The sequence below is a fragment of the Balaenoptera musculus genome, chromosome 18, assembly GCF_009873245.2.
Source record: "Balaenoptera musculus isolate JJ_BM4_2016_0621 chromosome 18, mBalMus1.pri.v3, whole genome shotgun sequence".
Classification (NCBI taxonomy): Eukaryota; Metazoa; Chordata; class Mammalia; order Artiodactyla; family Balaenopteridae; genus Balaenoptera; species Balaenoptera musculus.
In genome coordinates, this window is record NC_045802.1 from 77,401,554 (window position 1) to 77,422,557 (window position 21,004).

Genomic DNA, 21,004 nt, shown 5'->3' on the forward strand with positions numbered 1-21,004 from the left:
TCCCCCGCAGTGCGGCCCGCTTCAGTAACCTGAGCGCTGCGCGCGGGGTTGCAAGCACGTGCTGCCCTGAGGGGCCTCCTCCGCACGCGCTCTCATTCTCCCTCATTCCGTCTGTGTCAGTAGCTGAGTTTCAGAGTGACGGTTTTCAAAGAGAGGTGATAATCACACAGAGCAAAAAGGGAAATACCAGAGTATTGTATCAATCGCATTCAGAAAGCAAGAGAACTCGGAAGAGGAGGGTTCAGGGCCATAGGACAAGCCGGTACGGGGCTCTCTTTACGTTCCAGAGCTGGGAGGCCACCAAGATGCCCTTCAGTGGGTGATGGATAAACAAACTGTGGTCCATCCAGACAATGGAGTGTTACTCAATGCTGATAAGAAGTGAGCTTTTGAGCCATGAAAAAACATGGAGGGGGGACTTCCCTGGCGGCCCAGTGGTTAAGACTTCACCTTCCGGTGCAGGGGGTGCGGGTTCGATCCCTGGTCAGGGAGCTAAGATCCCACCTACCTCGCAGCCAAAAAACCAAAACATAAAACAGAAGCAATATTGTAACAAATTCAATAAAGACTTTAAACGTGGTCCACATCAAAAAAAAAAATCTTTAAAAAAAATGAAAAAAAGGAGGAATCTTACATGCGTATTACTAAGTGAAAGAAGCCAGTCTGAAAAGGCTAGACTGTATGATTCCCACTCTGTGACATTCTGGAAAAGGCAAAACAATGGGGACAGTAAAAAGATCAGTGGTTGACAGAGGCTGGGGCGGGAGGGGGGATGAACAGGCAGAGCACAGAAGATCTTTAGGGCAGAGAAACTCTCTGCGCGATACTATAATGACGGACACCTGTCATTACACATCCGTCTAAACCCACAGAGACACCAAGAGTGACCCTGATGTAGACTATGGACTCGGGGTGAGGCTGGCGTGTCAGAGCAGGTCCACCAGTTCTAACACGTCCCACTCTGGTGGGGACGCTGGTACAGCGGGGCAGCGGGCGTATGGAACTCTCTGCACCTGCCACGCAATTCTGCGGTGAACCTAAAACTGCTCGAAAAAATAAAGTCTATTTTTTTTTTTTAAAGGGCTGCTGATGCTAGAATGTGTAGGTATCAGAAGTTCCTCCTCTGCTTCCCTAAGGCCGGGGCCACACCTCGCAGGCGTGGGTGGTCCAGGACGGGAGCAGGATAACAACGACCGAGCACACGTAAGAAGAACTGTTCTGAGGAGTCAACTCAACACACCCTCTGTAATTAGACTGAAATGACACGGTTCATAGGGCGGGAGGGTTACGCCTACAGACAGAGACAACTCAGACAACTTGTCTTTTGGGTTTTTGCTCATTTTTTGTTTGATTCTGTTAAATATCAATAGTATCCTTTAAAATGATGTTTACGTCAATCCCAATCTCCCAATTATTTTTCATATAGTTCTATATACTTATTATTTCTTCTCCATAAAAACGACTTTGCAGAAGAGGGTATAGGAATAGATTCGAATACAGCGGGAATGTCATACATGCTAAAATACGTATGGGAACTTAACGACACGGGGAAGTTTACGTGGGAATTTATGTATGATAAAACACCTACGGGGATTTAACATGTGACAGCAGCCAGTTGGACAAGAGCGTTAAGACATGACACCACAGATGGCACGTGCACGTGCAGAGCACCCCAGGGAGGAATGGGAGGCCGCGTGTCACGTGCTGCGGGAACTTTCTACTCTGCGTGGTCTCTCTATTCCGAAAAACCCAACTAAATCAAAAACTCGGGTGTGATCGACGTCCGGCAACATCACCACGTCTGAGAGAGCAGGCGTCCTCGCCCCCCTCGAGCACGGGAGGGTCTGGGCTTTGTCCCCAGAACCCCACGGGAGGGAGAGGCTGGACCCACCTGTCTCTCCCACGGGGGCAGGGGCCACGCCGACCAGCTTGCCGTATCTGTCTCCTCTTGACTGCAGGTCGAAGTAGACGTTGCCTGTTTCATAAAGGTGACCGTGAAGCTCGTTTCTGTCATCAACACCCGCATCTACACACGCCTCACAGCTAATGACAATTAGAACCTGAACCCAGGATACGGCATCAGCCTTCAGGTGGCGCCTTTCACCGTATGTTTAAACCAGAATTAACAACAACACTGTATTGTAAAAGCATGCGTTTGCACACATCATGAACGTCCGGTTGTGGAAGGGAAAACACAAATGTAAGTTCTCTGTAAGATGTTGAGCCAGTTCTTTTCAACAAGAAAGAAGGCAAGTGAGTTTACCACTGGCCTGCCTTCAGCTCTGGGCCCTGGGTTACAGACCCATCAATAAAGCAAGCCTTTTTCAACCCAGATACCCTAAGACCACCCTGCCACTCAGAACAGGCACCCCACACGAAGGCATCCCCGCCGCCGTGGGGTCCTTTCACCGAGGTGCACGCGGGCTGCGGGTGCTGGACGACCCTCCCACGGGGACCCTGCAGAGCCCGGGAGCCCTGCTCGCCCCCCCTCGGGAAGAGGCGGAGCAGGGAAGGCGGCGGCAGAGCCGCAGCCCTGGCGGGAAGAGTCCCGCCCCGAAGGAGCCGGCGCTCAGGAAGGCTGACGCCGCGGCCACTGGATCGCACTCCTGACCGGCCACCTGCACGCCGCGATCAGCGCAAGGGCCCAAGGTCGGGTGCGATTTTTTTTTTTTTTTTTTAAGGCTAAAGACTGTATGATTCCATTCACATAACTTTTTTTTTTAATATTATCATTTTAACATTTAATGATTTATTTATTTATTTTTGGCTGTGTTGGGTCTTCGTTTCTGTGGGAGGGCTTTCTCTAGTTGCGGCAAGTGGGGGCCACTCTTCATCGTGGTGCGCGGGCCTCTCACTATTGCAGCCTCTCCTGTTGCGGAGCACAGGCTCCAGACGCGCAGGCTCAGTAATTGTGGCTCACGGGCCTAGTCGCTCCACGGCATGTGGGATCTTCCCAGACCAGGGCTCGAACCCGTGTCCCCTGCATTGGCAGGCAGATTCTCAACCACTGTGCCACCAGGGAAGCCCCCTCGGGTGCGATTTTTAACCTTCGCAAACTTCTGGTTTTTAATCTTCACATTCTTTGTACTGACAGTTACTAATCTGTATCTGCACTATCCTTCTTAGGGACAGTGGCTTTGAAGACAGGTTGCTTTAAGATCCAGGAAGCTTTTACGGGACTTCCCTGGCGGTCCAGTGGTTAAGACTCCGCGCTTCCACTGCAGGGGGCCCAGGTTCAATCCCTGGTCGGGGAACTAAGATCCCGCCTGCCTCACGGAGCGGCCAAAACAAACAAAACAAACACAAGATCCAGGGAGCTTTGACTGTCAGAGACCCATGTCCCCGGTCACTCTCCAGCCCAGCTGGCGGGGACAGGGCAGGTGCCAGCGCCGCAGGGGGGCAATTGGCAGAACAGTGGGGAAACAGCCCCCGGTGACTGGGCTCTGCCAGTCCCCCACGGGGTCCTTCCTCCACACGCAGTTTATTACTGAGCCCGACCTACATGCTGGGGTACAGCAGCGAAACAAATACTGTGGGAACTGCTTTCTACTAAGTCAGAATGCGGACAGCACTTTGAAAATGTTTTGATGGAGAAACTGCTCCCTTGATAGAGGACACATTTTCCCGAACCTGGGCTTACTTCACCCATTTGCTGAACAAATTTTTTCTTCACAAATAGTTCAAAGCTCAAATTAGAGTCAAGCTTTTGTGGAACTGCCACAAAGTCCAAATTACTGGAGTTCAAGTTAATACATTTATTTTAAATGAATTATGTTTGTGTCACCATTATTAAAAATGTACAACCAGGGCTTCCCTGGCGGCGCAGCGGTTAAGAGTCCGCCTGCCAACGCAGGGGACACGGGTTCGAGCCCTGGTCCGGGAAGATCCCACGTGCCGTGGAGCAACTAAGCCCGTGCGCCACAACTACTGAGCCTGCGCTCTAGAGCCCTCAAGCCACAACTACTGAACCCGTGTGCCACAACTACTGAGCCTGCGAGCCACAACTACTGAAGCCCATGCGCCTAGAGCCCGTGCTCCGCAACAAGAGAAGCCACCGCGATGAGAAGCCCGTGCACTGCAACGAAGACCCAACGCAGCCAAAAATAAAAATAAATTAAAAAACCAAAACAAAACAGGACGACACGCAGCATTTATCCTGTGCCACGCCTGGGTGAACCCCTGGTGCCTCAGGACACAGGTCTCAGGTCTGGTCACTCCTCCCCCTCCGGTTCCAGGACCGCACGGAGATGCCTCCTGTATCTTCTGGAGCAGACGTGCAGCTGTGCATAAAGGGCCTCGCCCTACGTAACCCCAGCGCCATCACCAGCCCCAGGCGCTGCACCGAGCCCTCCCGCATCCCGCGGCCTCTGCACGGGGCTGTGTCCCCTCTTCCGTCTAAGACACACCCACTGTGTTCTCTCCACAGCTGAAGACACCGACCGGGTCCCCTGTCATACAGAATGCCCGTCTTGGGGTGCTTTGTCTGGCCCTTCCTCTGGGTCCAGTTTAACTGGTTTAGGAGCTGCTGCTTTTGTCTGGGGCCCCAGGGCAAGGCTGCACCCTGGCGTTTTGCTGCCTCTGGGATCCTGCCTTTTTTCAGCTGCACCACCTTCTCCCCAGCCGTGCCTCCCAGATCCTGCCCATCCCCAAAGCCCTGGCCAAAGCCTCCTCCCTCCCAGGAAGCTTCTCCACCCCCGGGGCTGACGGTGAGCTTCCTCAGCTCTGATACTGGCACCATCCCACTGGGCAGCCCATCCCGTGCTGCCTTATCTGCACAACGTGTCGGTTCTTGGACCAGAAAAGCCTCTGACCTCGTGAATAATGCCCAGAGTGCCCAGCCCGGGTCGGGGCTCTGCAGGTGCTGCCATGCTCGTTGTGAGTAGAGGACAAAGGAAGAAGTGTGACCCTCGATGCGGTGTACGGGGATAACCAGACAGGGAGCACCTTTCCTTCGTGGTCCCGCCCGAGAGCTTGAGAGGCCCAGGGACCCTGCCTGGAGCCGCGTGCAGCCTGTGCACACGAGGACTTGCGCTTTTTCCTTCACGTATTTGCTATATTCAGGTTTTGTCTCCAAGAGGATCAGGCAAAGCACCTGAAGACGGGGTGTTCTGTGCAAGGGACCCAGTCAGTGTCTTCAGCTTCGTGGAGGGAACACTGTGGGTGTGTCTTAGACGGAACAGGGGACACAGCCCTGTGCAGAGGCCACGGGATGCGGGAGGGCTCGGTGCAGCGCCTGGGGCTGGTGATGACGCTGGAGTTACGTAGGGCGAGGCCCTTTACGCACAGATGCGAGTGGCAGTGTCGGGAGATCTGCCATTTCTGCCACTGGCCCATCAAAAACGACCCTCCCCTACGCGGAGGGAGGACCAGTCCTTAACAAGGGAGTGGGTCTTCAGAGCGACCGCCACAGTCCCCAACTGTGTTGTGAAAAATTATAAACAAAGTTGAAAAAAGGCTCCAGTGAAAACTGTACCCCCACCTGGACCCCGCGGCTGCTGGCACCTGGCCACGTTTGCCGCTTCGAGACCGACTCTCGGATGCTCATCTCGCCTCTGACAGCGCAAGGTATTTTGAAAGAGAACTGATTCAACAGCTTCACAAAGAGACACAATCATAGAAAATCTCACATTTTTGCCGTAAGAATCCTACCAAGTAAGACGTTCGGCCACCCAGATATGCAGCCCGCCCGTCAAACTCCTACGGGTCTCACCCAGCGATCAGGTTAATAACATAACCGCTACCTTTCGCGGTGGAGTAAGCGTGCCCGTTAGCAATGATTCTCTCGATAAAAGCAATTATCTGAGGAATGTTTTCAGTTACCCTCAGGTACACGGTGGGTGGGAGAACCTGTAAGAAAGCAGAGGAGAGACGCGGTTTCCCCAGCTCCACGCGGCGGGGGTGGGGGGCGTCAGCCCCACTGACTCCGCCGTCCAAGCTGCTCATCACCCACCTACCTTCAAGGCTGCCATGTCTTGTTTGAAGTCTTCTTCATAAAGATTGGCCAGGGAAGCGGGCGACACGTTCATCTGGAAGAAGATGAGGAGAGCATGCAAGTCTGGGGGGCTCACGGCAGAACCCGAGAGGCACGGCCACCCCTGACGGGCCGCAGAGCGCGGCCTCCACACGGTCCTGGCTCACAAAGGGGCATGTAATCGTCCTAGTCCCTTAGCTGGTCAAAAAGCTTTACTGACCTGCTTTCTGGTCAGAGAGAAAAAGGAATAAACCGTGTCATGATTTCCGTTATATAATTCAAAACAAAACCCAAAGACCTACAAAGTAGCCTCTGCTCTTCTAGAACCAGGGCAAGCCAGGTCACCCCGCCCGACACACAACCACTTGAGTTCCCGACTTGTATCCCTTATCTCTCAGGGGGCAAGAGAAAACAAGTCACAAGTACATGTGTGAGGAAATGTCTCAGAAACATGTGAAAGCGATGCAGCCCCCGTCGGTGGGGACCGTGACGGGTGTTCCATCTGGAGGGGCCAGGGCTGGACGTCGGGGGCAAGCAGAACCCCCAGAGAAGTACGCTGAATTCTGAACGCAGGGGCTCTGGATTCGGGGGGGGGGGGGCCCGGCACACACGACAGTCCTCCCTAGGGCACTTCTTACTTTTCAGCAGAGAAACACTCCCAGCACAGAGCACGACCCTGACGTCCTGAAACCCTACGCGGGTCCACGACCGTGAGCTCTCAACTCCGCCGGCACCTGCATCTGCTCCGCGCTAGGCACCCCTGCCCTGCTCCCCTCACCTCACCCCGTTAAACAGCGTCAGGGTGAAGACACTCCCGCTCCGGAGGACAACGAAACCTCCTCAAGTGGAAGGCCACTCCGAGCCCCGTCACCCTGAGGCCACCTTCGTCCCAGCCCAGGGCCCGAAAAAGGAATCGTCCTGGAAACTGAGGCCAGGGAGCGTTTACTGAAGAAATAAACCTGGTGAACAAAGTGTCTTTTTCGCTGCGTGGTCCGGGGCAAGACAACAAACCTCTCTGCCTCTGCTTTGCAAGGTGGAGAGTCCCAGCGAGTCACCCCTTAGATGGCTCCGGGGATTCCCGTGCACGCGGGTGAGACAGCTCTGCGGACAGAAGAGCCTTGTTCATATCACTCCCCCGCAGACACGACACCCAGACCCACTGGGCCTTCCCCTGAGCGTGGCCCTGTGGCAGAGCAGACCTCCTAAACAAGAAATCTGCTACCGTACATCTATCCAGAGGACAAAAGGCCAACCGAACAGTAACGCCTAAAAACTCGGTGCCGTTTCAGAAGTTTCAAATAAAACACAATGTGGGACCAAAGATCAGCATCTATCTGACCAGTATTTACCTGATTTCAGTCTCCTGCACGGTAATTCTCTCTTGGAGAACACGAGCAACGTAAATGTGCGCAAGCCCGGCCGCCCTCCCACAAGGCAAACACCGTCAGAATCGTCCCAGGAGCACAAGCGTGGTCAGCTGGGTGCTTGTGCCGCCTCTCCAGAGCCCCCCACGCGCCTGCGCCTGGTCTCCTCGGCTGACGCCACACGGTAGCGGGGACCCGGGCACGCGGTGCGCCGAGCGCCACCTTCCCACGCAGGCCTGCGTCCGCATCCGTCTCCCAGCCGGGCGTGAACCTCGCACCACCCGGTCCGCGCTCTCGCCGTCTCCGGCCGTGACACCCACGCGAGTGCGCAGCCTGAGCTACAGACCCGCACGTGACGCCCTGGTCGAGGACACACGCACACCCTTGGCAGGCTGCTGGCAGCGCCTCCGGAGGTACTGGAACCTGACCCGCCAGGCTCGGGCACAGTGCTGGAGGACGGCTGGACCTCGTCGACGTGATACTAAATAATAGCACGTTCTCGTTGCATCTTTAAGCTGCATTTCTCGTATTTTGAGGGAGCTTGAACATCTCACGTGTTTAGGGACCATCTGCACTAAACCATCTGAAATTAACCTTTTTTCTACAGAGTTGTAGGTCTTTTAGGTCTTTTCTTATTGATAACGTAGGAAGTATTTTTTAAAGAAAAGAAACCAACCTTTTACCCCCAGTAGGAATTTCAATTTTTTTCACAGTCTTTCAACCTTATGGCTATTTTATGGCAGGCAGAAAATTTCATTTTTATATTTAGCAATCTTTTACATTTCTCCATCTTTTCTGGGTTTGGAAACAAACTTAGGAAAGCCTTCCCCAACACAAGGCTATAAAAAGTGCCCCAAGGTTTATTCCAGTAATTTGTGGTTCCACTTCTCTTATGTGAAATCCGATCTGCTTCAGATTTGGTTGTGAGGCATATATCCAACTCTGGTTTATTTTTTTCCCCAGATGGTTACCCAACTGTCAACACTTTTTACTGAGTAATTCATCTGTTCCCCAATGATCTGAAATGCCATCTTTATCATAAAATAAATTTCCATGATTTACTGTGTCTATTTCTGGACTTTCTAGTGTGTTCCATCGTCTGTCTCTTCGTGTAACTGTAAATTAATGTTTAATCTCTACAGCCTCCAGAGACGCAGAAAGCGAACGGGGGTGCTTCGGGCTGGGGCGCAGGGAGGCTGGAGGGTGGGGTTTCTGGGGGGGAGGGTGGTGACGGTCACCATCTCGACACCGGTGATGGTCACAGGCGTGGGGGGTTTATCGGGCTGCACACGCTGTGTGCACTACGTGCAGCTTCCCTCGGGTCTGTTCCACCTCAGTAAAGCTGTGCTAAAAAAGGGGAAAGAATATATTAAAAACAACTTTCTATAGGTTTTTAGCTGTTTTAACATCTGGTAGGGCTGCCCCCTCCCTTGTCCTGGCTACTCCTGCTTTCTGCTCTTCCGTGGGAACTCCAGGATCAGCGTGTCCAGCTCCGATAATACGGACACACGGTGCGTGGGGGGCACCTCTGCGCAAACAGGCACGTCCTGCTCCGCGCGGGGTGAGGACGGCTGTGAGCGCTCCCAGTGACAGTGAACTGGAAGTGGGCACGAGCTGTTGCTGGCTTGGGGGAGAGGGAATCATATTCCAAAAGTAACATTTCAGTTCTAGGCAGCTGGGCCCACCCCACGAGGGGCTCGCGCTGCTCTCTCCACAGAACAACCTACAGGAGGCGTTGCTGACACGGGTCCTGGTCCCTGTTATTTCAGACCCCCGCCGGATCACCTCAGCTGAGCTCTCCCTGGCAGGGGACCCCGCCGGTCCAGCCCTCGCCCTCAGCTGCGCGTCCAGCCTTCTTCCCGGAGGGAAGGGCACGCGGGCCAGGGTTCCGAAGCACAGAGAGAGTAACTCGGCTTGAATCGCTGAGACGTTTATCGTTTTTCTTAACAAAAAATGCGACCATGCGAATATATCTCGTTTCTTTTCATCCTTACCCCAGAAATCCTCCTGCGGTTTTTATCCCCGACGAACTATAAAACTGTGCCAAAAATTAAAGTCAAGGAAGTGATTCAGAAAAGTGAAATATTATAATTTAAAATATTTTAAGATCAAGTGCTGGAGCAGATGGCATGAAGGTATGGCCATCGTCAAAAACGTTTGCCCTCAGTAAAAAGAACAGCCTCTCTGCTGGATCCGAAGAAACAAACAGGTATCTTCGTAACTCTGTGTTTCAGATGAACGGTTTATCCCCTTGAAGTAAGACTCTATTTTGAGGACAGAAGAGACCCTTGGATGCCAGGTTAGTATCCTGCTGTGTAATAAGTACTGAAACGCTCAGGTGTCAAAAATTAAAACACTCTGCGCTTTGGATCTTTAACCAATCCTACCAACTCTCACGTTCTAAGTAACGCAAATTCTTTGCAAGTTCTTTATAAAGTAGCAAGCGACGCCTCCCGCGGGACCCCCTGAAGCCCCACTCCTCCTGCGCCTGCGGACGCCCAGCCCCTCCCTCCCCAGGCTCCCGGCCTTCACCCCGCGGCTGCTGGCCCACACCCCTGCACACCCCATCTTTCCCCTCCGGCGCCCACCTGCCAAGCCCCCCCACCCCCCACCCCGCGGCTGGACAGCTCCACCTCCGACTCTGAGGCCTCACAGCCAACCCCAAAGCGCCCAGGGCGGGGACACGCCTGCGCGGCCTCACGTCCCGTCCCGTCCGGGCGTGAGGACAGGTGGAACGCCGGCCTGGGCGCCGTCCTTCTCGAGCAGCCTGCACTTCCAGACGCCGCCCTGCCGCGGGCTTCCTGCAGGCCGCTCACCCAGCTGCCACGCCAGGTCACAGGCTTCTGTCCTCTCCGTCCTACCCCCGGCCCCCGAGGCAGGGCTCCAGCGTCCACCCTGCTCTGCGTCGCGGGACCGACCTTCCCACCAAGCGTCCCGGACCCTGTGCGGCTCCCGCCCGGATCCCAGCGGATTCCAGAGGGACGTCGCACGCCTGCCCCCCGCCTTCCCCTTGGTCTGTCCTCACCGTGGACGATAGGACACTCCTTCCTGCATCGTGTTCGCTCAAAACCTCCACTCTAGGACCCCAGGGCTGCCACCCCAGCAAGTGGCTGAGCACAGACCGAAGTGAGACGGCCCTGGGCAAACGGCTCCGGGCGGGAAGACAGAGGGACAGCGACAGGGACAGCGACAGCGACAGCAGCACACGGCCCCTGCCAGTCGGGGGCTGCGGCCCCGCCCCTGCGGCCCCGCGCCGCCCGCTCCCTTCCCGCCCCCGTCTCCCTCTGCTCCCCCAGCCCCCGCTCCCTCACAGGTCCCCACGAAGCAGCAGCTCCCGCGTCGGCATCTCATGACCTCGCCTCTAGGCTCCGGTGGTGGACCAGGGTGGACAAGTGACCGCAGGGACACCGGACACAGGCGGGGGATTTGGAGACCAGGCAGAGACAGAATCAGGCCAGGGCTCGAACTAAACCGTCAGAGAGAACCAGGGATGGGATGATGAACCGCCAGCGCTGGCACCGCCTGATCTTCACCTCCAGCCCTGCAGTGGCTCCTTTCTGGTACCAAACGTGGTGTGTCTTTTCCAATGCCAACCACTTCTCCGACCCTCTGACTCCAGCTGGAAGTCAATCCTATTCGTTTTGTTTTTTTAAAAATAAACTTATTTATTTTATTGTTATTTATTTTTGGCTGCATTGGGTCTTTTTTGCTGCGCGCAGGCTTTCTCTAGTTGCTGCGAGCGGGGGCTACTCTTCGTTGCGGCGCGCGGGCTTCTCATCGCGGTGGCTTCTCTTGTTGCAGAGCACGGGCTCTAGGCGCGTGGGCTTCAGTACTTGTGGCTCGCGGGCTCAGTAGTTGTGGCGGGCGGGCTTAGTTGCTCCACAGCATGTGGGATCTTCCTGGACCAGGGCTCGAACCCGTGTCCCCTGCATTGGCAGGCAGATTCTTAACCACCGCGCCACCAGGGAAGCCCCGTCAATCCTATTCTGACACCAGCTCCCGGGGTCAGCACAGAGCCCGCAAGTTAAGGGCTCAGTCCCACAGAACTGCCCCACTTCAGACACCTGCAGCAGTGGGGTCCCCAGGCCACCAGCACTTTTGTCCACCGACTAGAAATTTGGGGGTTTGATGAAACGAGTCACAGAGCTCAGGAGAGCACTGCACTTCCCATTACCAGTTTATATGAAGGACACAACTCAGCAGCAGCCCCGTGGACAAGACACGAGGGACGAGGTTGCGGGGGGACACGTGCATGCCCTCGGGGGGCCGGGCGGGCACCACCTCCCAGCACCTCCATGTCCAGCAAGCTGGAAGCTCCAGAGCCCCGTCGTCTGGGGGTTTTATGGAGGCTTCATCCTTGGGAAGGCTGATTAAATCCCTGGCCATCGGTGATCAGCTCAACCTCCAGCCCCTCTCCCCTCCCAGGAGGTAGGCAGGGGTGGAGGGATGCAGGTGGGAGTGAAAGTTCCAGCTCAACTCATGGCCGGTCTTTCTGGCACCGGCCCCCATCCCGACGCCACCTAGGGGCCCCAGCCGCTGGTCATCCCATTAGCTCACAGAAGACACACACTATCACTCCAGCTGTGGACCAGGAACCACGACAAAGACCACATGCGTATTTTTATTTCAACACAGCCCTGAGCTGAGCTTCAGACTGGTTTGGATTTCCTCCGATACCTCAAACTCCCTCTCTCTCCACTCACGAAGCGCGCACCCTCCCCCAGTGCAGGGCGCCCACCGAGCCCTCCCTGAGGCCCTTGTCCCTGGTCGCATCCCCCCACCCCAGAGCGGGCCGTCCCCACTGCACCGAGCTGGTCCCGTGCTGGAAGGTCCCACGGTCTACGGAACAGAGCCCAACTCCCAGGGCACCGTCCAGGCCGGAACGCCCTCCCTCTCCAGCTTCGCCAGCCGGCACCGCCCGCCCCACGTGCCAGGGATACTGCAGGATTGGCTTCCACGCAGGACACGCTCTGCTCTCTCCACACTCTCCCCTCCACCCAGAATGTCTTGCTCTTCACGGGCCAATCCCTTCCTAACACTTAACATCCCACGTGGGCGAACCTCCTCCAGTAAGTCATTTCTGAATTCCAGAAAGGCGCAGTGATCCTCTTTGCACCCCACCCCCAATCTGGACTTACAAAATAAACTAAGTCACACACAGAGCATCCGTCTGAGGGTCCGTCTGCCTCGCCGGACACAAGGTCCGGAGGCCAGAACTGTCTGTCTCACCTCTGTCCACACAAAGCCTCTGTCCCAGGCCTGAGCCTGGACCCGGACGGTCAATGAAGTTCAGGGACAGTCCTGGAAACGGAAGTCGAGTCCACTGTAAGGGAACACGACACACTGACTGAGCTACCCAGGCTAAACAAAAATGGGAAACCCCACTGTGCTGAGGACGTGAGGAAATACGTTTAAAGTTGGAACCCGTTTTCGGCACTGCTGGTAACCTCTCTCTGAAACGATCCGACTCCAAGAAGGGTGACAAATCGTATCAAATAAACTGCTCATCATTTGACCTAGTAATTCCACCTTGGGAAAAGTATTTAAGCAGACAAAACAGAGGGGGAGAAAAAGAAATTCACTGCAGCACTATTTTTAACACCTAGAAACAATAAAAACAGTCAAAGATGGGGAGGTCCAGAGGAATCTCTGAGTAGCCTCCAACGGCAGAATGCTGTCTAGTTATTAAAAAGGCAAATCGGTAGGAAATAGGAAGATGGGGTTTCTAGGAAATAAATCTGAGAGAAAATAACAGAATACGGGAGGAATGCAAGAGTCCAAAAATAAGGATGGTAGTAAGTACAATATCTGTGTGACGGAAGGTTGTTAAGACTATTTAAAAATGTTTAAGAATACATAACACGAAAAAACACTCAAAATGCAATAAGTGGAAAAAACAGGTTACGAAACAATATAAAGTATAAACTGGTTTTCTAAAAAAACACTATATATATATATATATATATATATATATATATATATTCATACATTTTTAAAATTACAGGATGTAAGGCACTCAATGTAGGTTTTTCTGTAAATTAGATAATTTAACAATTTTGTATAGATCTTTAGAGATAACTGTTATAGATATACTTATATATAATTGTTATAGAGAGTTGCTAATCATAAAAAGCAGAAGAGGTGAACCTTTGAAAGTAGACTTTTAAAAATGTAACTATAGGGGGTTTCCCTGGTGGCGCAGCGGTTAAGAATCCGCCTGCCAATGCAGCAGACACAGGTTCAAGCCCTGGTCCAGGAAGATCCCACATGCCACGGAGCAACTAAGCCCGTGCGCCACAACTACTGAGCCTGCGAGCCACAACTACTGAAGCCCGTGCATCTAGAGCCTGTGCTCCGCAACAAGAGAAGCCACCGCGATGGGAAACCCACGCACCGCAACTAAGAGTAGCCCTGCTCGCCGCAACTAAAGAAAGCCCGCATGCAGCAACGAAGACCCAACGCAGCCAAAAATAAATAAAATAAAATAAAAAATAAATTTATTAAAAATATATATATATACACATATATAAAACTATAGGGAATTCCCTGGCAGTCCCATGGTTAGGACTCCGTGCTCCCAATGCAGGGGGCCCAGGTTCGATCCCTGGTCAGGGAACTAGATCCCGCATGCATGCCGCAACTAAGAGTCTGCATGCCGCAACTGAGACCCAGTGCAGCCAAAATAAATAAATAAATAATAAATAAAAATAGAACTACAGGGACTTCCCTGGCGGTCCAGTGGTTAGGACTCTGTGTTCTCACCGCCGAGGGCCCAGGCTCAATCCCTGGTCGGGGAACTAAGATCCCACAAGCCACGTGGCATGGCCAAAAAAATAAATAAAATTTTTAAAAATAAAAATATAACTACTTTATTTAATCCCTGTGTTAGAATTTCCCCCCAAGACTTCCTCTAAATGCTGAATGAGATATAAGAGAAGCACCCTGTTCACTTAACAAATGAGAAAATTAAACCTCATATGAGCTAAATTTCCCTAGCCCCAAAATGGCCTTTTGACTTTCCTCTGTAAACAGGGAGTGAGGTATTTACCCTGGAGGCTGAGGGGGCAGGGAAGGGCCTGCATTCAGGCCGGGAAGCCTCCATGGAATGAGACGATTCAGGAAGATAACCTGTCAGGGTATCCTCGTGGGGCCAAGTGTGGACAGTAAGGCCGGAAAAGTCTTGTGAAGTGCAAATAAGAAGTGTCAAATAGGGGTTAGAATACTAATCAATCAAAGCATTCATCAATATAATCCACACTTACCTCATTGGCTCTTTTGATTATTTTATCATCCACGTCTGTAATTCCCATCACCATGATAACATTGCACCCAAAAACCCTGGTCAGGATCCTTCGAATTATATCAAATCTAACATAGGAGCTGAAAGAAAAAAAATGTTAGGGCATCTTTAAAACCAAAAGTCACGGACTTCCCTGGTGGCGCAGTGGTCGAGAATCTGCCTGCTAATGCAGGGGACACGGGTTCGAGCCCTGGTCCGGGAAGATTCCACATGCCGCGGAGCAACTGGGCCCGTGAGCCACAACTACTGAGCCTGTGCGTCTGGAGCCTGTACTCCGCAACGGGAGAGGCCGCGATAGTGAGAGGCCTGCGCACCGCGATGAAGAGTGGTCCCCGCTTGCCGCAACTAGAGAAAGCCCTCGCACAGAAACGAAGACCCAACACAGCCAAAAATAAATAAATAAATATATAAAAAAACAAAACAAAACCGAAAGTCATCACTGTGATCTTCAAAAGTGTGCGGTGCATTTAACATGATGCCGCACGTTAACTGTGAGTGTGTGATATCAAGGACAGTTCCAAGGACAGCTGACAAAAGGGAAAGCCTTTTACTGACTGGCCCATGTGGGTCTGCATGAGAAACTGACAAAGGTACTGCCTCAACTTCAGGACACCACACTAGCATTTTTAACTTTACAGGCGTTGAGTTTACATCTATTCAATCGTATAAAAATTCACTTGTGATGCAAGCTCAGGAGGTGGTCAAGATACTGAGAGCTTTTACCATCCTTGTTCATGTTCTAGAATAACTAATGTTTCACCGTGACAAGAGATAGAAGCAAATAATGACAAATCAAGACAGGGACAATCCCATCAAAGCTGGATAAGATCATTCCTAAGAAATGTGCACACAATTGTGGAATATGGAAACACCAGCTTATGGACAGGCTGTACGGGGGTAATTCAGACTTGTGAAAGCAAAAGGGTTTAAAATCTAAGATCCATTTAAAATCTCAAGAAACTAGTTTCCCATAAAAACAACTTTAAAACTCAGGGTCAGCTAATCTCATGCTCATCTCTGTTATCCACACGGCCAACATTTGAGCTCATAAAATCATTTTCCCTCGAAAATGAGCCTCATTATTGTATCCCTTGAACTCCCAACACCCACCTGCCCCAAAGAGAGCTGAGGCCAAATTCCAGGGACAAGCATCTCCAAAACTCCTTCTCAAGGAGCTAAAAGGTTAAATATCCTTCTGAAGCGTCAGACTGCTTATTTATGAACTGGGCAAAATTCCACTACCTCATAGAGTTGCTGTACATCATCTTGGTGCCTGTGCAGCAGGAATTCCAACTAATTCTTACTATAATTATCATCAGTGTACCCCTCTTTGTCGAGTCAGGAAAACTCTACAAGAAATGAGACTTAAGAGAAAAAGCTAACAGGAACCTGAAACAGAGTGAAAAAAGAGTCAAATCACATGCGCAGCCCAGAGGAGCTCGGGGGCTGCGGGTCCCTGATACCTGCTTGTGGCTGCTCCCCGGGGCCTCCCCAAGCACCGTGGGAACCCTGAAAGCCCAGGTGCAGGACCAGCTCCCCTGGCTGAGGCCGCGCCCCTAGCGGGGAACCTGGACTCGGCAGACACCCGCCTGCCCCTCAGCTCAGCACTTCGCAGCCAGGGGACCTGTCCCCATTTACACTCTGGAGGTGACAGCACCACCACCTGGTGTGGTCAGAGGATATCACTGGCTGGGGTTTGCGCAGCGTTTAGAACGCACGTAGCCAGAGCTGTGTCTGGTAAGTGTCTGTCTCTTTAACATAGAGGCTGGCGGGGCGAGCAGGGAGGGGAGTGTGGAGACACGAACCTGGAGAGTGAGGAGGGACAGACCCGCGGAAGGACACGGTCCTGGGCTTTGGGATTTCAAACTTTACTTAAGAGCAGTGGACCGTGCCTGACCATCCCTGACCCCAAGACTACAACCTCTTCAGAAATCTCGTAGCACTTAGGGTTCTACCTCGCGGGGACACCCCAGATTGAGGACTCTCCCTGATGAGGCGCCACCGAGATGCCCAGAGTGGTTACCCTCAAGTGGGGGCCCTGGGCGAGGGAGTCGGACAGGAGGCTTCTGGGGTGCTGATGACGTTCTGTTTCTCAGTCTAAGAGCCATGAACGTTGTCTTGGCCGTACGCTGAAGATCTGTACTCTCTCCCGTATTTGTAAGGACAGATACAAATCACAACTGAAAGGCCTGATTCTGCTAGTCGAAAATAAGGGAGAGGCTCTGCTCTACTCCCCCTTTCTTTCAGAATTTCTTCCTCAGCCCTTTTACAATGTACCTAAATGCTTCTAACGGCTAAACAAGCCTCTGTCAGTCTCATAACTCAGGAAAGTTTCAAGGACCTGGGAGCCTTCACTTTGAAATGAAGTTACCAAGAATGTTCACCACCCAATGGGAGGGGCCTAACCTGTGCCCGAATCCACACTACAGACCTGCCTGAGCCAGAGAGCTGGGCCCACTCAGCTCACACAAGACTGCAAGTCCCTTCTGTCTCTACAATCCTTTCAGCGAGCTGCCTGTGCGTCCCATTCTGGTTTAAGTCTTATTCGATAGTAAAATTGTTTTCTTTCTCTTTTGCCTTTGTGGAGAGGTTTTCCAGGGTGGGAGATACAATAACCTCTACTGTTTTCAATATTTCCCCCAACATATTTAATACTTCAATAAAGAGATCAAAATATGCTTTTTATAATTAAGTTAAGTTAGCCCAAAGTGAAGGAAAAAATGACTCCTAGACTATTTACTTTGTTATAACACACACAAAAAAGTTCAGATCTTGCTGGGTGATATATAAATTTTTGAAATACGTACTGAATAAAGGTGACTTTTAATCTAGATCTGAACAGTAACAAGTTTAAAAGATGAACAAGAGAAAATATTAGGAAAAGCAGCAATTTCAACAAACGTAGAAGGCAGCACATTACCAGGTGGAGACAGGGAGCACATGGAGGTCAGATGCCCCAGGGTCCACCCCAGCTCTCACACTTCCTAACGTGTTACCTATCCTCAAGAACTGGTGAGCCTTCACCACACTTCCCACCTCAGAGACTCGGTTAAGAAGCACTTTATGGGCGTTTTCATAAAATTGTGAAGATTCAAAAAGATGGGATACTACTATCCCCACCTCAAAGATGAAGAAACCAGGACTCAAAGTGATAAAGCAGAGGACTTCCCTGGTGGTCCAGTGGGTAAGACTCCGCACTCCCAATGCAGGGGGCCCGGGTTCGATCCCGGGTCCGGGAACTAGATCCCACATGCATGCTGCAACGAAGAAGTCCGCATGCTGCAACTAAAAAAGATCCCACGTGCTGCAACTAAGACCCGGCGCGGCCAAAATAAATAAATGAATAATAAATAAATAAATATTTTTTAAAAAACAAAGTAATAAAGTGGCCTGTCCAAAGCTGGGAAGTAAATAAGCAGCGGGGGCCAGAAATAACTCCTGACCAGCTGATTCAAGGGCCCTTGGAAAGGCTTCATCTCACTACCCAACAAGAAGCACCTGATTCCAAAACAGGTCCTTCTTCACTGCTCCTCACTGCCTCCCTGACCTTCCTCACCTGTGAAATGGGACCAAGCGAGACTGTGACATGTATGCTTCCCACGACGCCTGCAATACAGTAATTATTCAGCATTCTCAAGTTGCCACTTGAGGGATGGCAAAAACATGCAAAGGCTTTTTCTTTCCAAAATAAATGGTCCCTTAAAGTGTGAAAATTCAACCTCAGGACACTCACCAAGCATGACCCAGGTGTGCATGATCGTAGACAGTTGGTCCACAGCTATACCTAGGAACAGAGTTAAAATCCACCATGAGAAACATATTTGCAAGAAACGGCACCCCACTCTCAGTTAGGATCATCATATAATCATGCCTTTTTTGAAAAGTAACCACTTTGGGGGAATGCATAGCCGGGGCTGTATTACACTTGAATCGCTAAATGCACAGCCAAACCTGTGAATCACTATGACTTTAAACATGCATTTATCACTTATTAAATGCTTCCACCTGAGAACCCAATCCCGCTTTCCATGCAGAGGCCCCGCCTCCGAAAACGCTGGGTCCACAGCCCTTCCCGCCCCACCTCCCGCAGCACCCCGCCCCCCCCAAATCCCCGGGGGCTACCAGGAGGCGGTGTCCGCGCCGCTCACGATCAAGGGGTCTTTCCTCCCGGTGAGGCTGTTGTACACCTTGACGCCCGTGTCGTAGCCCGCAGGCTGCAGCCAGCCCTGCCCGCGCGCCCCCGACGCCGCCCGCCCCGGCCGCGGCCCCGGCCCCAGGCCCAGCGCGGCCCGAAGGAGCGAGGGGCCCACTGGGACCCCGCGCGCCCGCAGCATGGCCACTCCGCGAGCCGCGCGCAGATACTCGCCAGCCACACCCACTCCGGGAGGGGCCACGAGGCCCCGCCCACACGGAAGGCCCGGTCACGCCCCGCCTACCCCGGAAGAGGAGGTCGGGAAGAGGCCGCCCCGCCTCCCTCGGGCTGTTCGGAGCGCGCCGCGGCGCAGGGGGAGGGGCAGTGCCTCAGGGTGGGGGAGGGGAGCGGCGGGCTGGGGTGGTGTCCCAGCCCCGGGCCGCGCGCGGGCCGAGGCGCTCCGCCCTTCTCCTCAGCGCGGGACCGAGCAGAGCCGGTGCAACCCGGGCCTGGGGACGGGCCTACGCGCGGCCCGGTCCGGTTCACGGGGCGGGCACCAGCTGCCGGCTCCTCGCCTCCTGGCGAAGCACGTCTGCACCCCAGCGCAGCACACAGTGCAGGTCTGCACCCCAGCGCAGCACACAGAGCACGTCTGCACCCCAGCGCAGCACACCCTGTCTCCGCATGAAAGAGCGAAGCTGGGACACCACCCATTCATCAAGTACGCGTAGTAGGAAATGTCTGCCTGGGATTCATTTTAAGATTAAAAGTTATGTCATCTCGTCTCTTGAGAACAAAAACATTCTGAATTGCGGTTTCAACGGGACTTTTTAAAGGTGGATTCTCTTGAAGTTACTTTCAAATTATCTCGACAAACGTGTCCCTATTGATATCTTCCAAAACCGTGTCAAAAACAGAAAGAACGAAAGAAAGGATGAAAGAATGAAAGAGAAAGGAAGGAAGGAAGAAAGAAAGAAGGAAAGAAAAAGAAAGCAAGAGAAAAAGAAAGGAAAGGAAAAAAGAAAGAAAAAAAAATCCCCTTTGCTTTTGCAGTCCTCAAAACAGCACATAAGTTCCCCAGTTCTTTCTTGGGCTTGTTTTGGTCGTTCTATAGAAAGGCAAGTGCTTAACTAGAGACAAACAATTATCTTCCTAGAGCACTTAAACTTTTCCCCAAGATCCCTGGAGTCCACCTCTGCAGCTAAACGGTAGTCTAACGTGAATTGTGTTCTAAGGCATGACGCTAAAATGTTAGAATCTGTCGTTCAGAATTAGGAGACCTCCACATCAGTGCTAAGCACACACTCCCCAAATACAGTTCTGCTGGTGCATTACCCGATCCCTGAGTACTTTAGATTGCAAGTTCTTCTGAACTCTCTCACTGTACCCACCAACAAATTCAGAAAAGGATTGCAGAATCAATCTCTGATGAAATCCACCTGTTGTGCAGGTGGGAGAACATTTGAGCAGTAAAACATCTGATAGAGAAAGCTCTGACCCAGATATTAGATATGCCAGTAAAATAAGAAAATGAACAAAAGGCTTGACTGCAATCTGTGAGAATATGCGGAATTCAAGGAAAAAGCTAGAAGTTTTGAAAACAGATTTAGTAAGACAACACCAAACCCCGCACATGAATCTGGATAGCTGGCATGTTTTAATTGGCCATAGGACATCATGATTTTTAAACTAACAATGGTATCTTCTGTCCTCTGAAAATTGGTCCCGTAAGGTGCTCAGCCCTTGGCAGGCAGCAATGCTACCTTAAGTCTTCTGGGAATCCTCAAACAGTGATAAACATACCCATTATTTAATGATGCTTAAAAGCATGACTCCTCTTGCAGGTTCAATATTAAAGTAAAAGTGACTGGGAAGATATATTAGCACATACAGCAAAAGAGTGAGAGAGAGAGAGTTGAGGTGACTCCTCCCAGTCTAGGTCAGAACAAAGTATATTAATGATTCCAAAATATCACGAATGCCATTTCTTAGTCCTTCATGACAACAGCAAAAAAAATGTAGTTCTCAGCATCACATTTTCTTTCAAAGCAAAATTTCTAAATCGAAAGTAGAGTAGATAAGATAGCACATATTGTTTAGGGCGATTCAAGTTTGAGATGAATGTGTTAGGATTTATATTTTAAGCACCTCTAAAGAATTGTATGTTCATCTCTTTTACTCCCATAGGTTTCAGCATCTCCAGTTAAACTAGAAATATAACCTTCGAAAAAAAATTT

At 51.8% G+C, this 21,004-nt stretch overlaps 1 protein-coding gene across 4 annotated transcripts in view; it reads right to left on the reverse strand.

The window, feature by feature from the left end:
* CARS2 (cysteinyl-tRNA synthetase 2, mitochondrial) overlaps positions 1-18,997 on the reverse strand; it is a 35,771-nt gene extending 16,774 nt beyond the window's left edge. For 2 of the 4 annotated variants that reach the window (XM_036831219.1, XM_036831222.1), the window contains exons 1-6: positions 18,758-18,997; positions 18,369-18,419; positions 14,598-14,715; positions 5,955-6,026; positions 5,742-5,847; positions 1,892-1,975 (exon numbers count right to left, since the gene is read on the reverse strand). In XM_036831219.1, coding sequence (XP_036687114.1) covers positions 1,892-1,975; positions 5,742-5,847; positions 5,955-6,026; positions 14,598-14,715; positions 18,369-18,419; positions 18,758-18,969 — 643 coding nt within the window. In that variant the 5' untranslated portion in view covers positions 18,970-18,997. The remainder of the gene's footprint in view (positions 1-1,891; positions 1,976-5,741; positions 5,848-5,954; positions 6,027-14,597; positions 14,716-18,368; positions 18,420-18,757) is intronic. The other 2 variants (XM_036831218.1, XM_036831220.1) reach the window with 2 other exon arrangements.
* Positions 18,998-21,004: the final 2,007 nt, after the last annotated feature.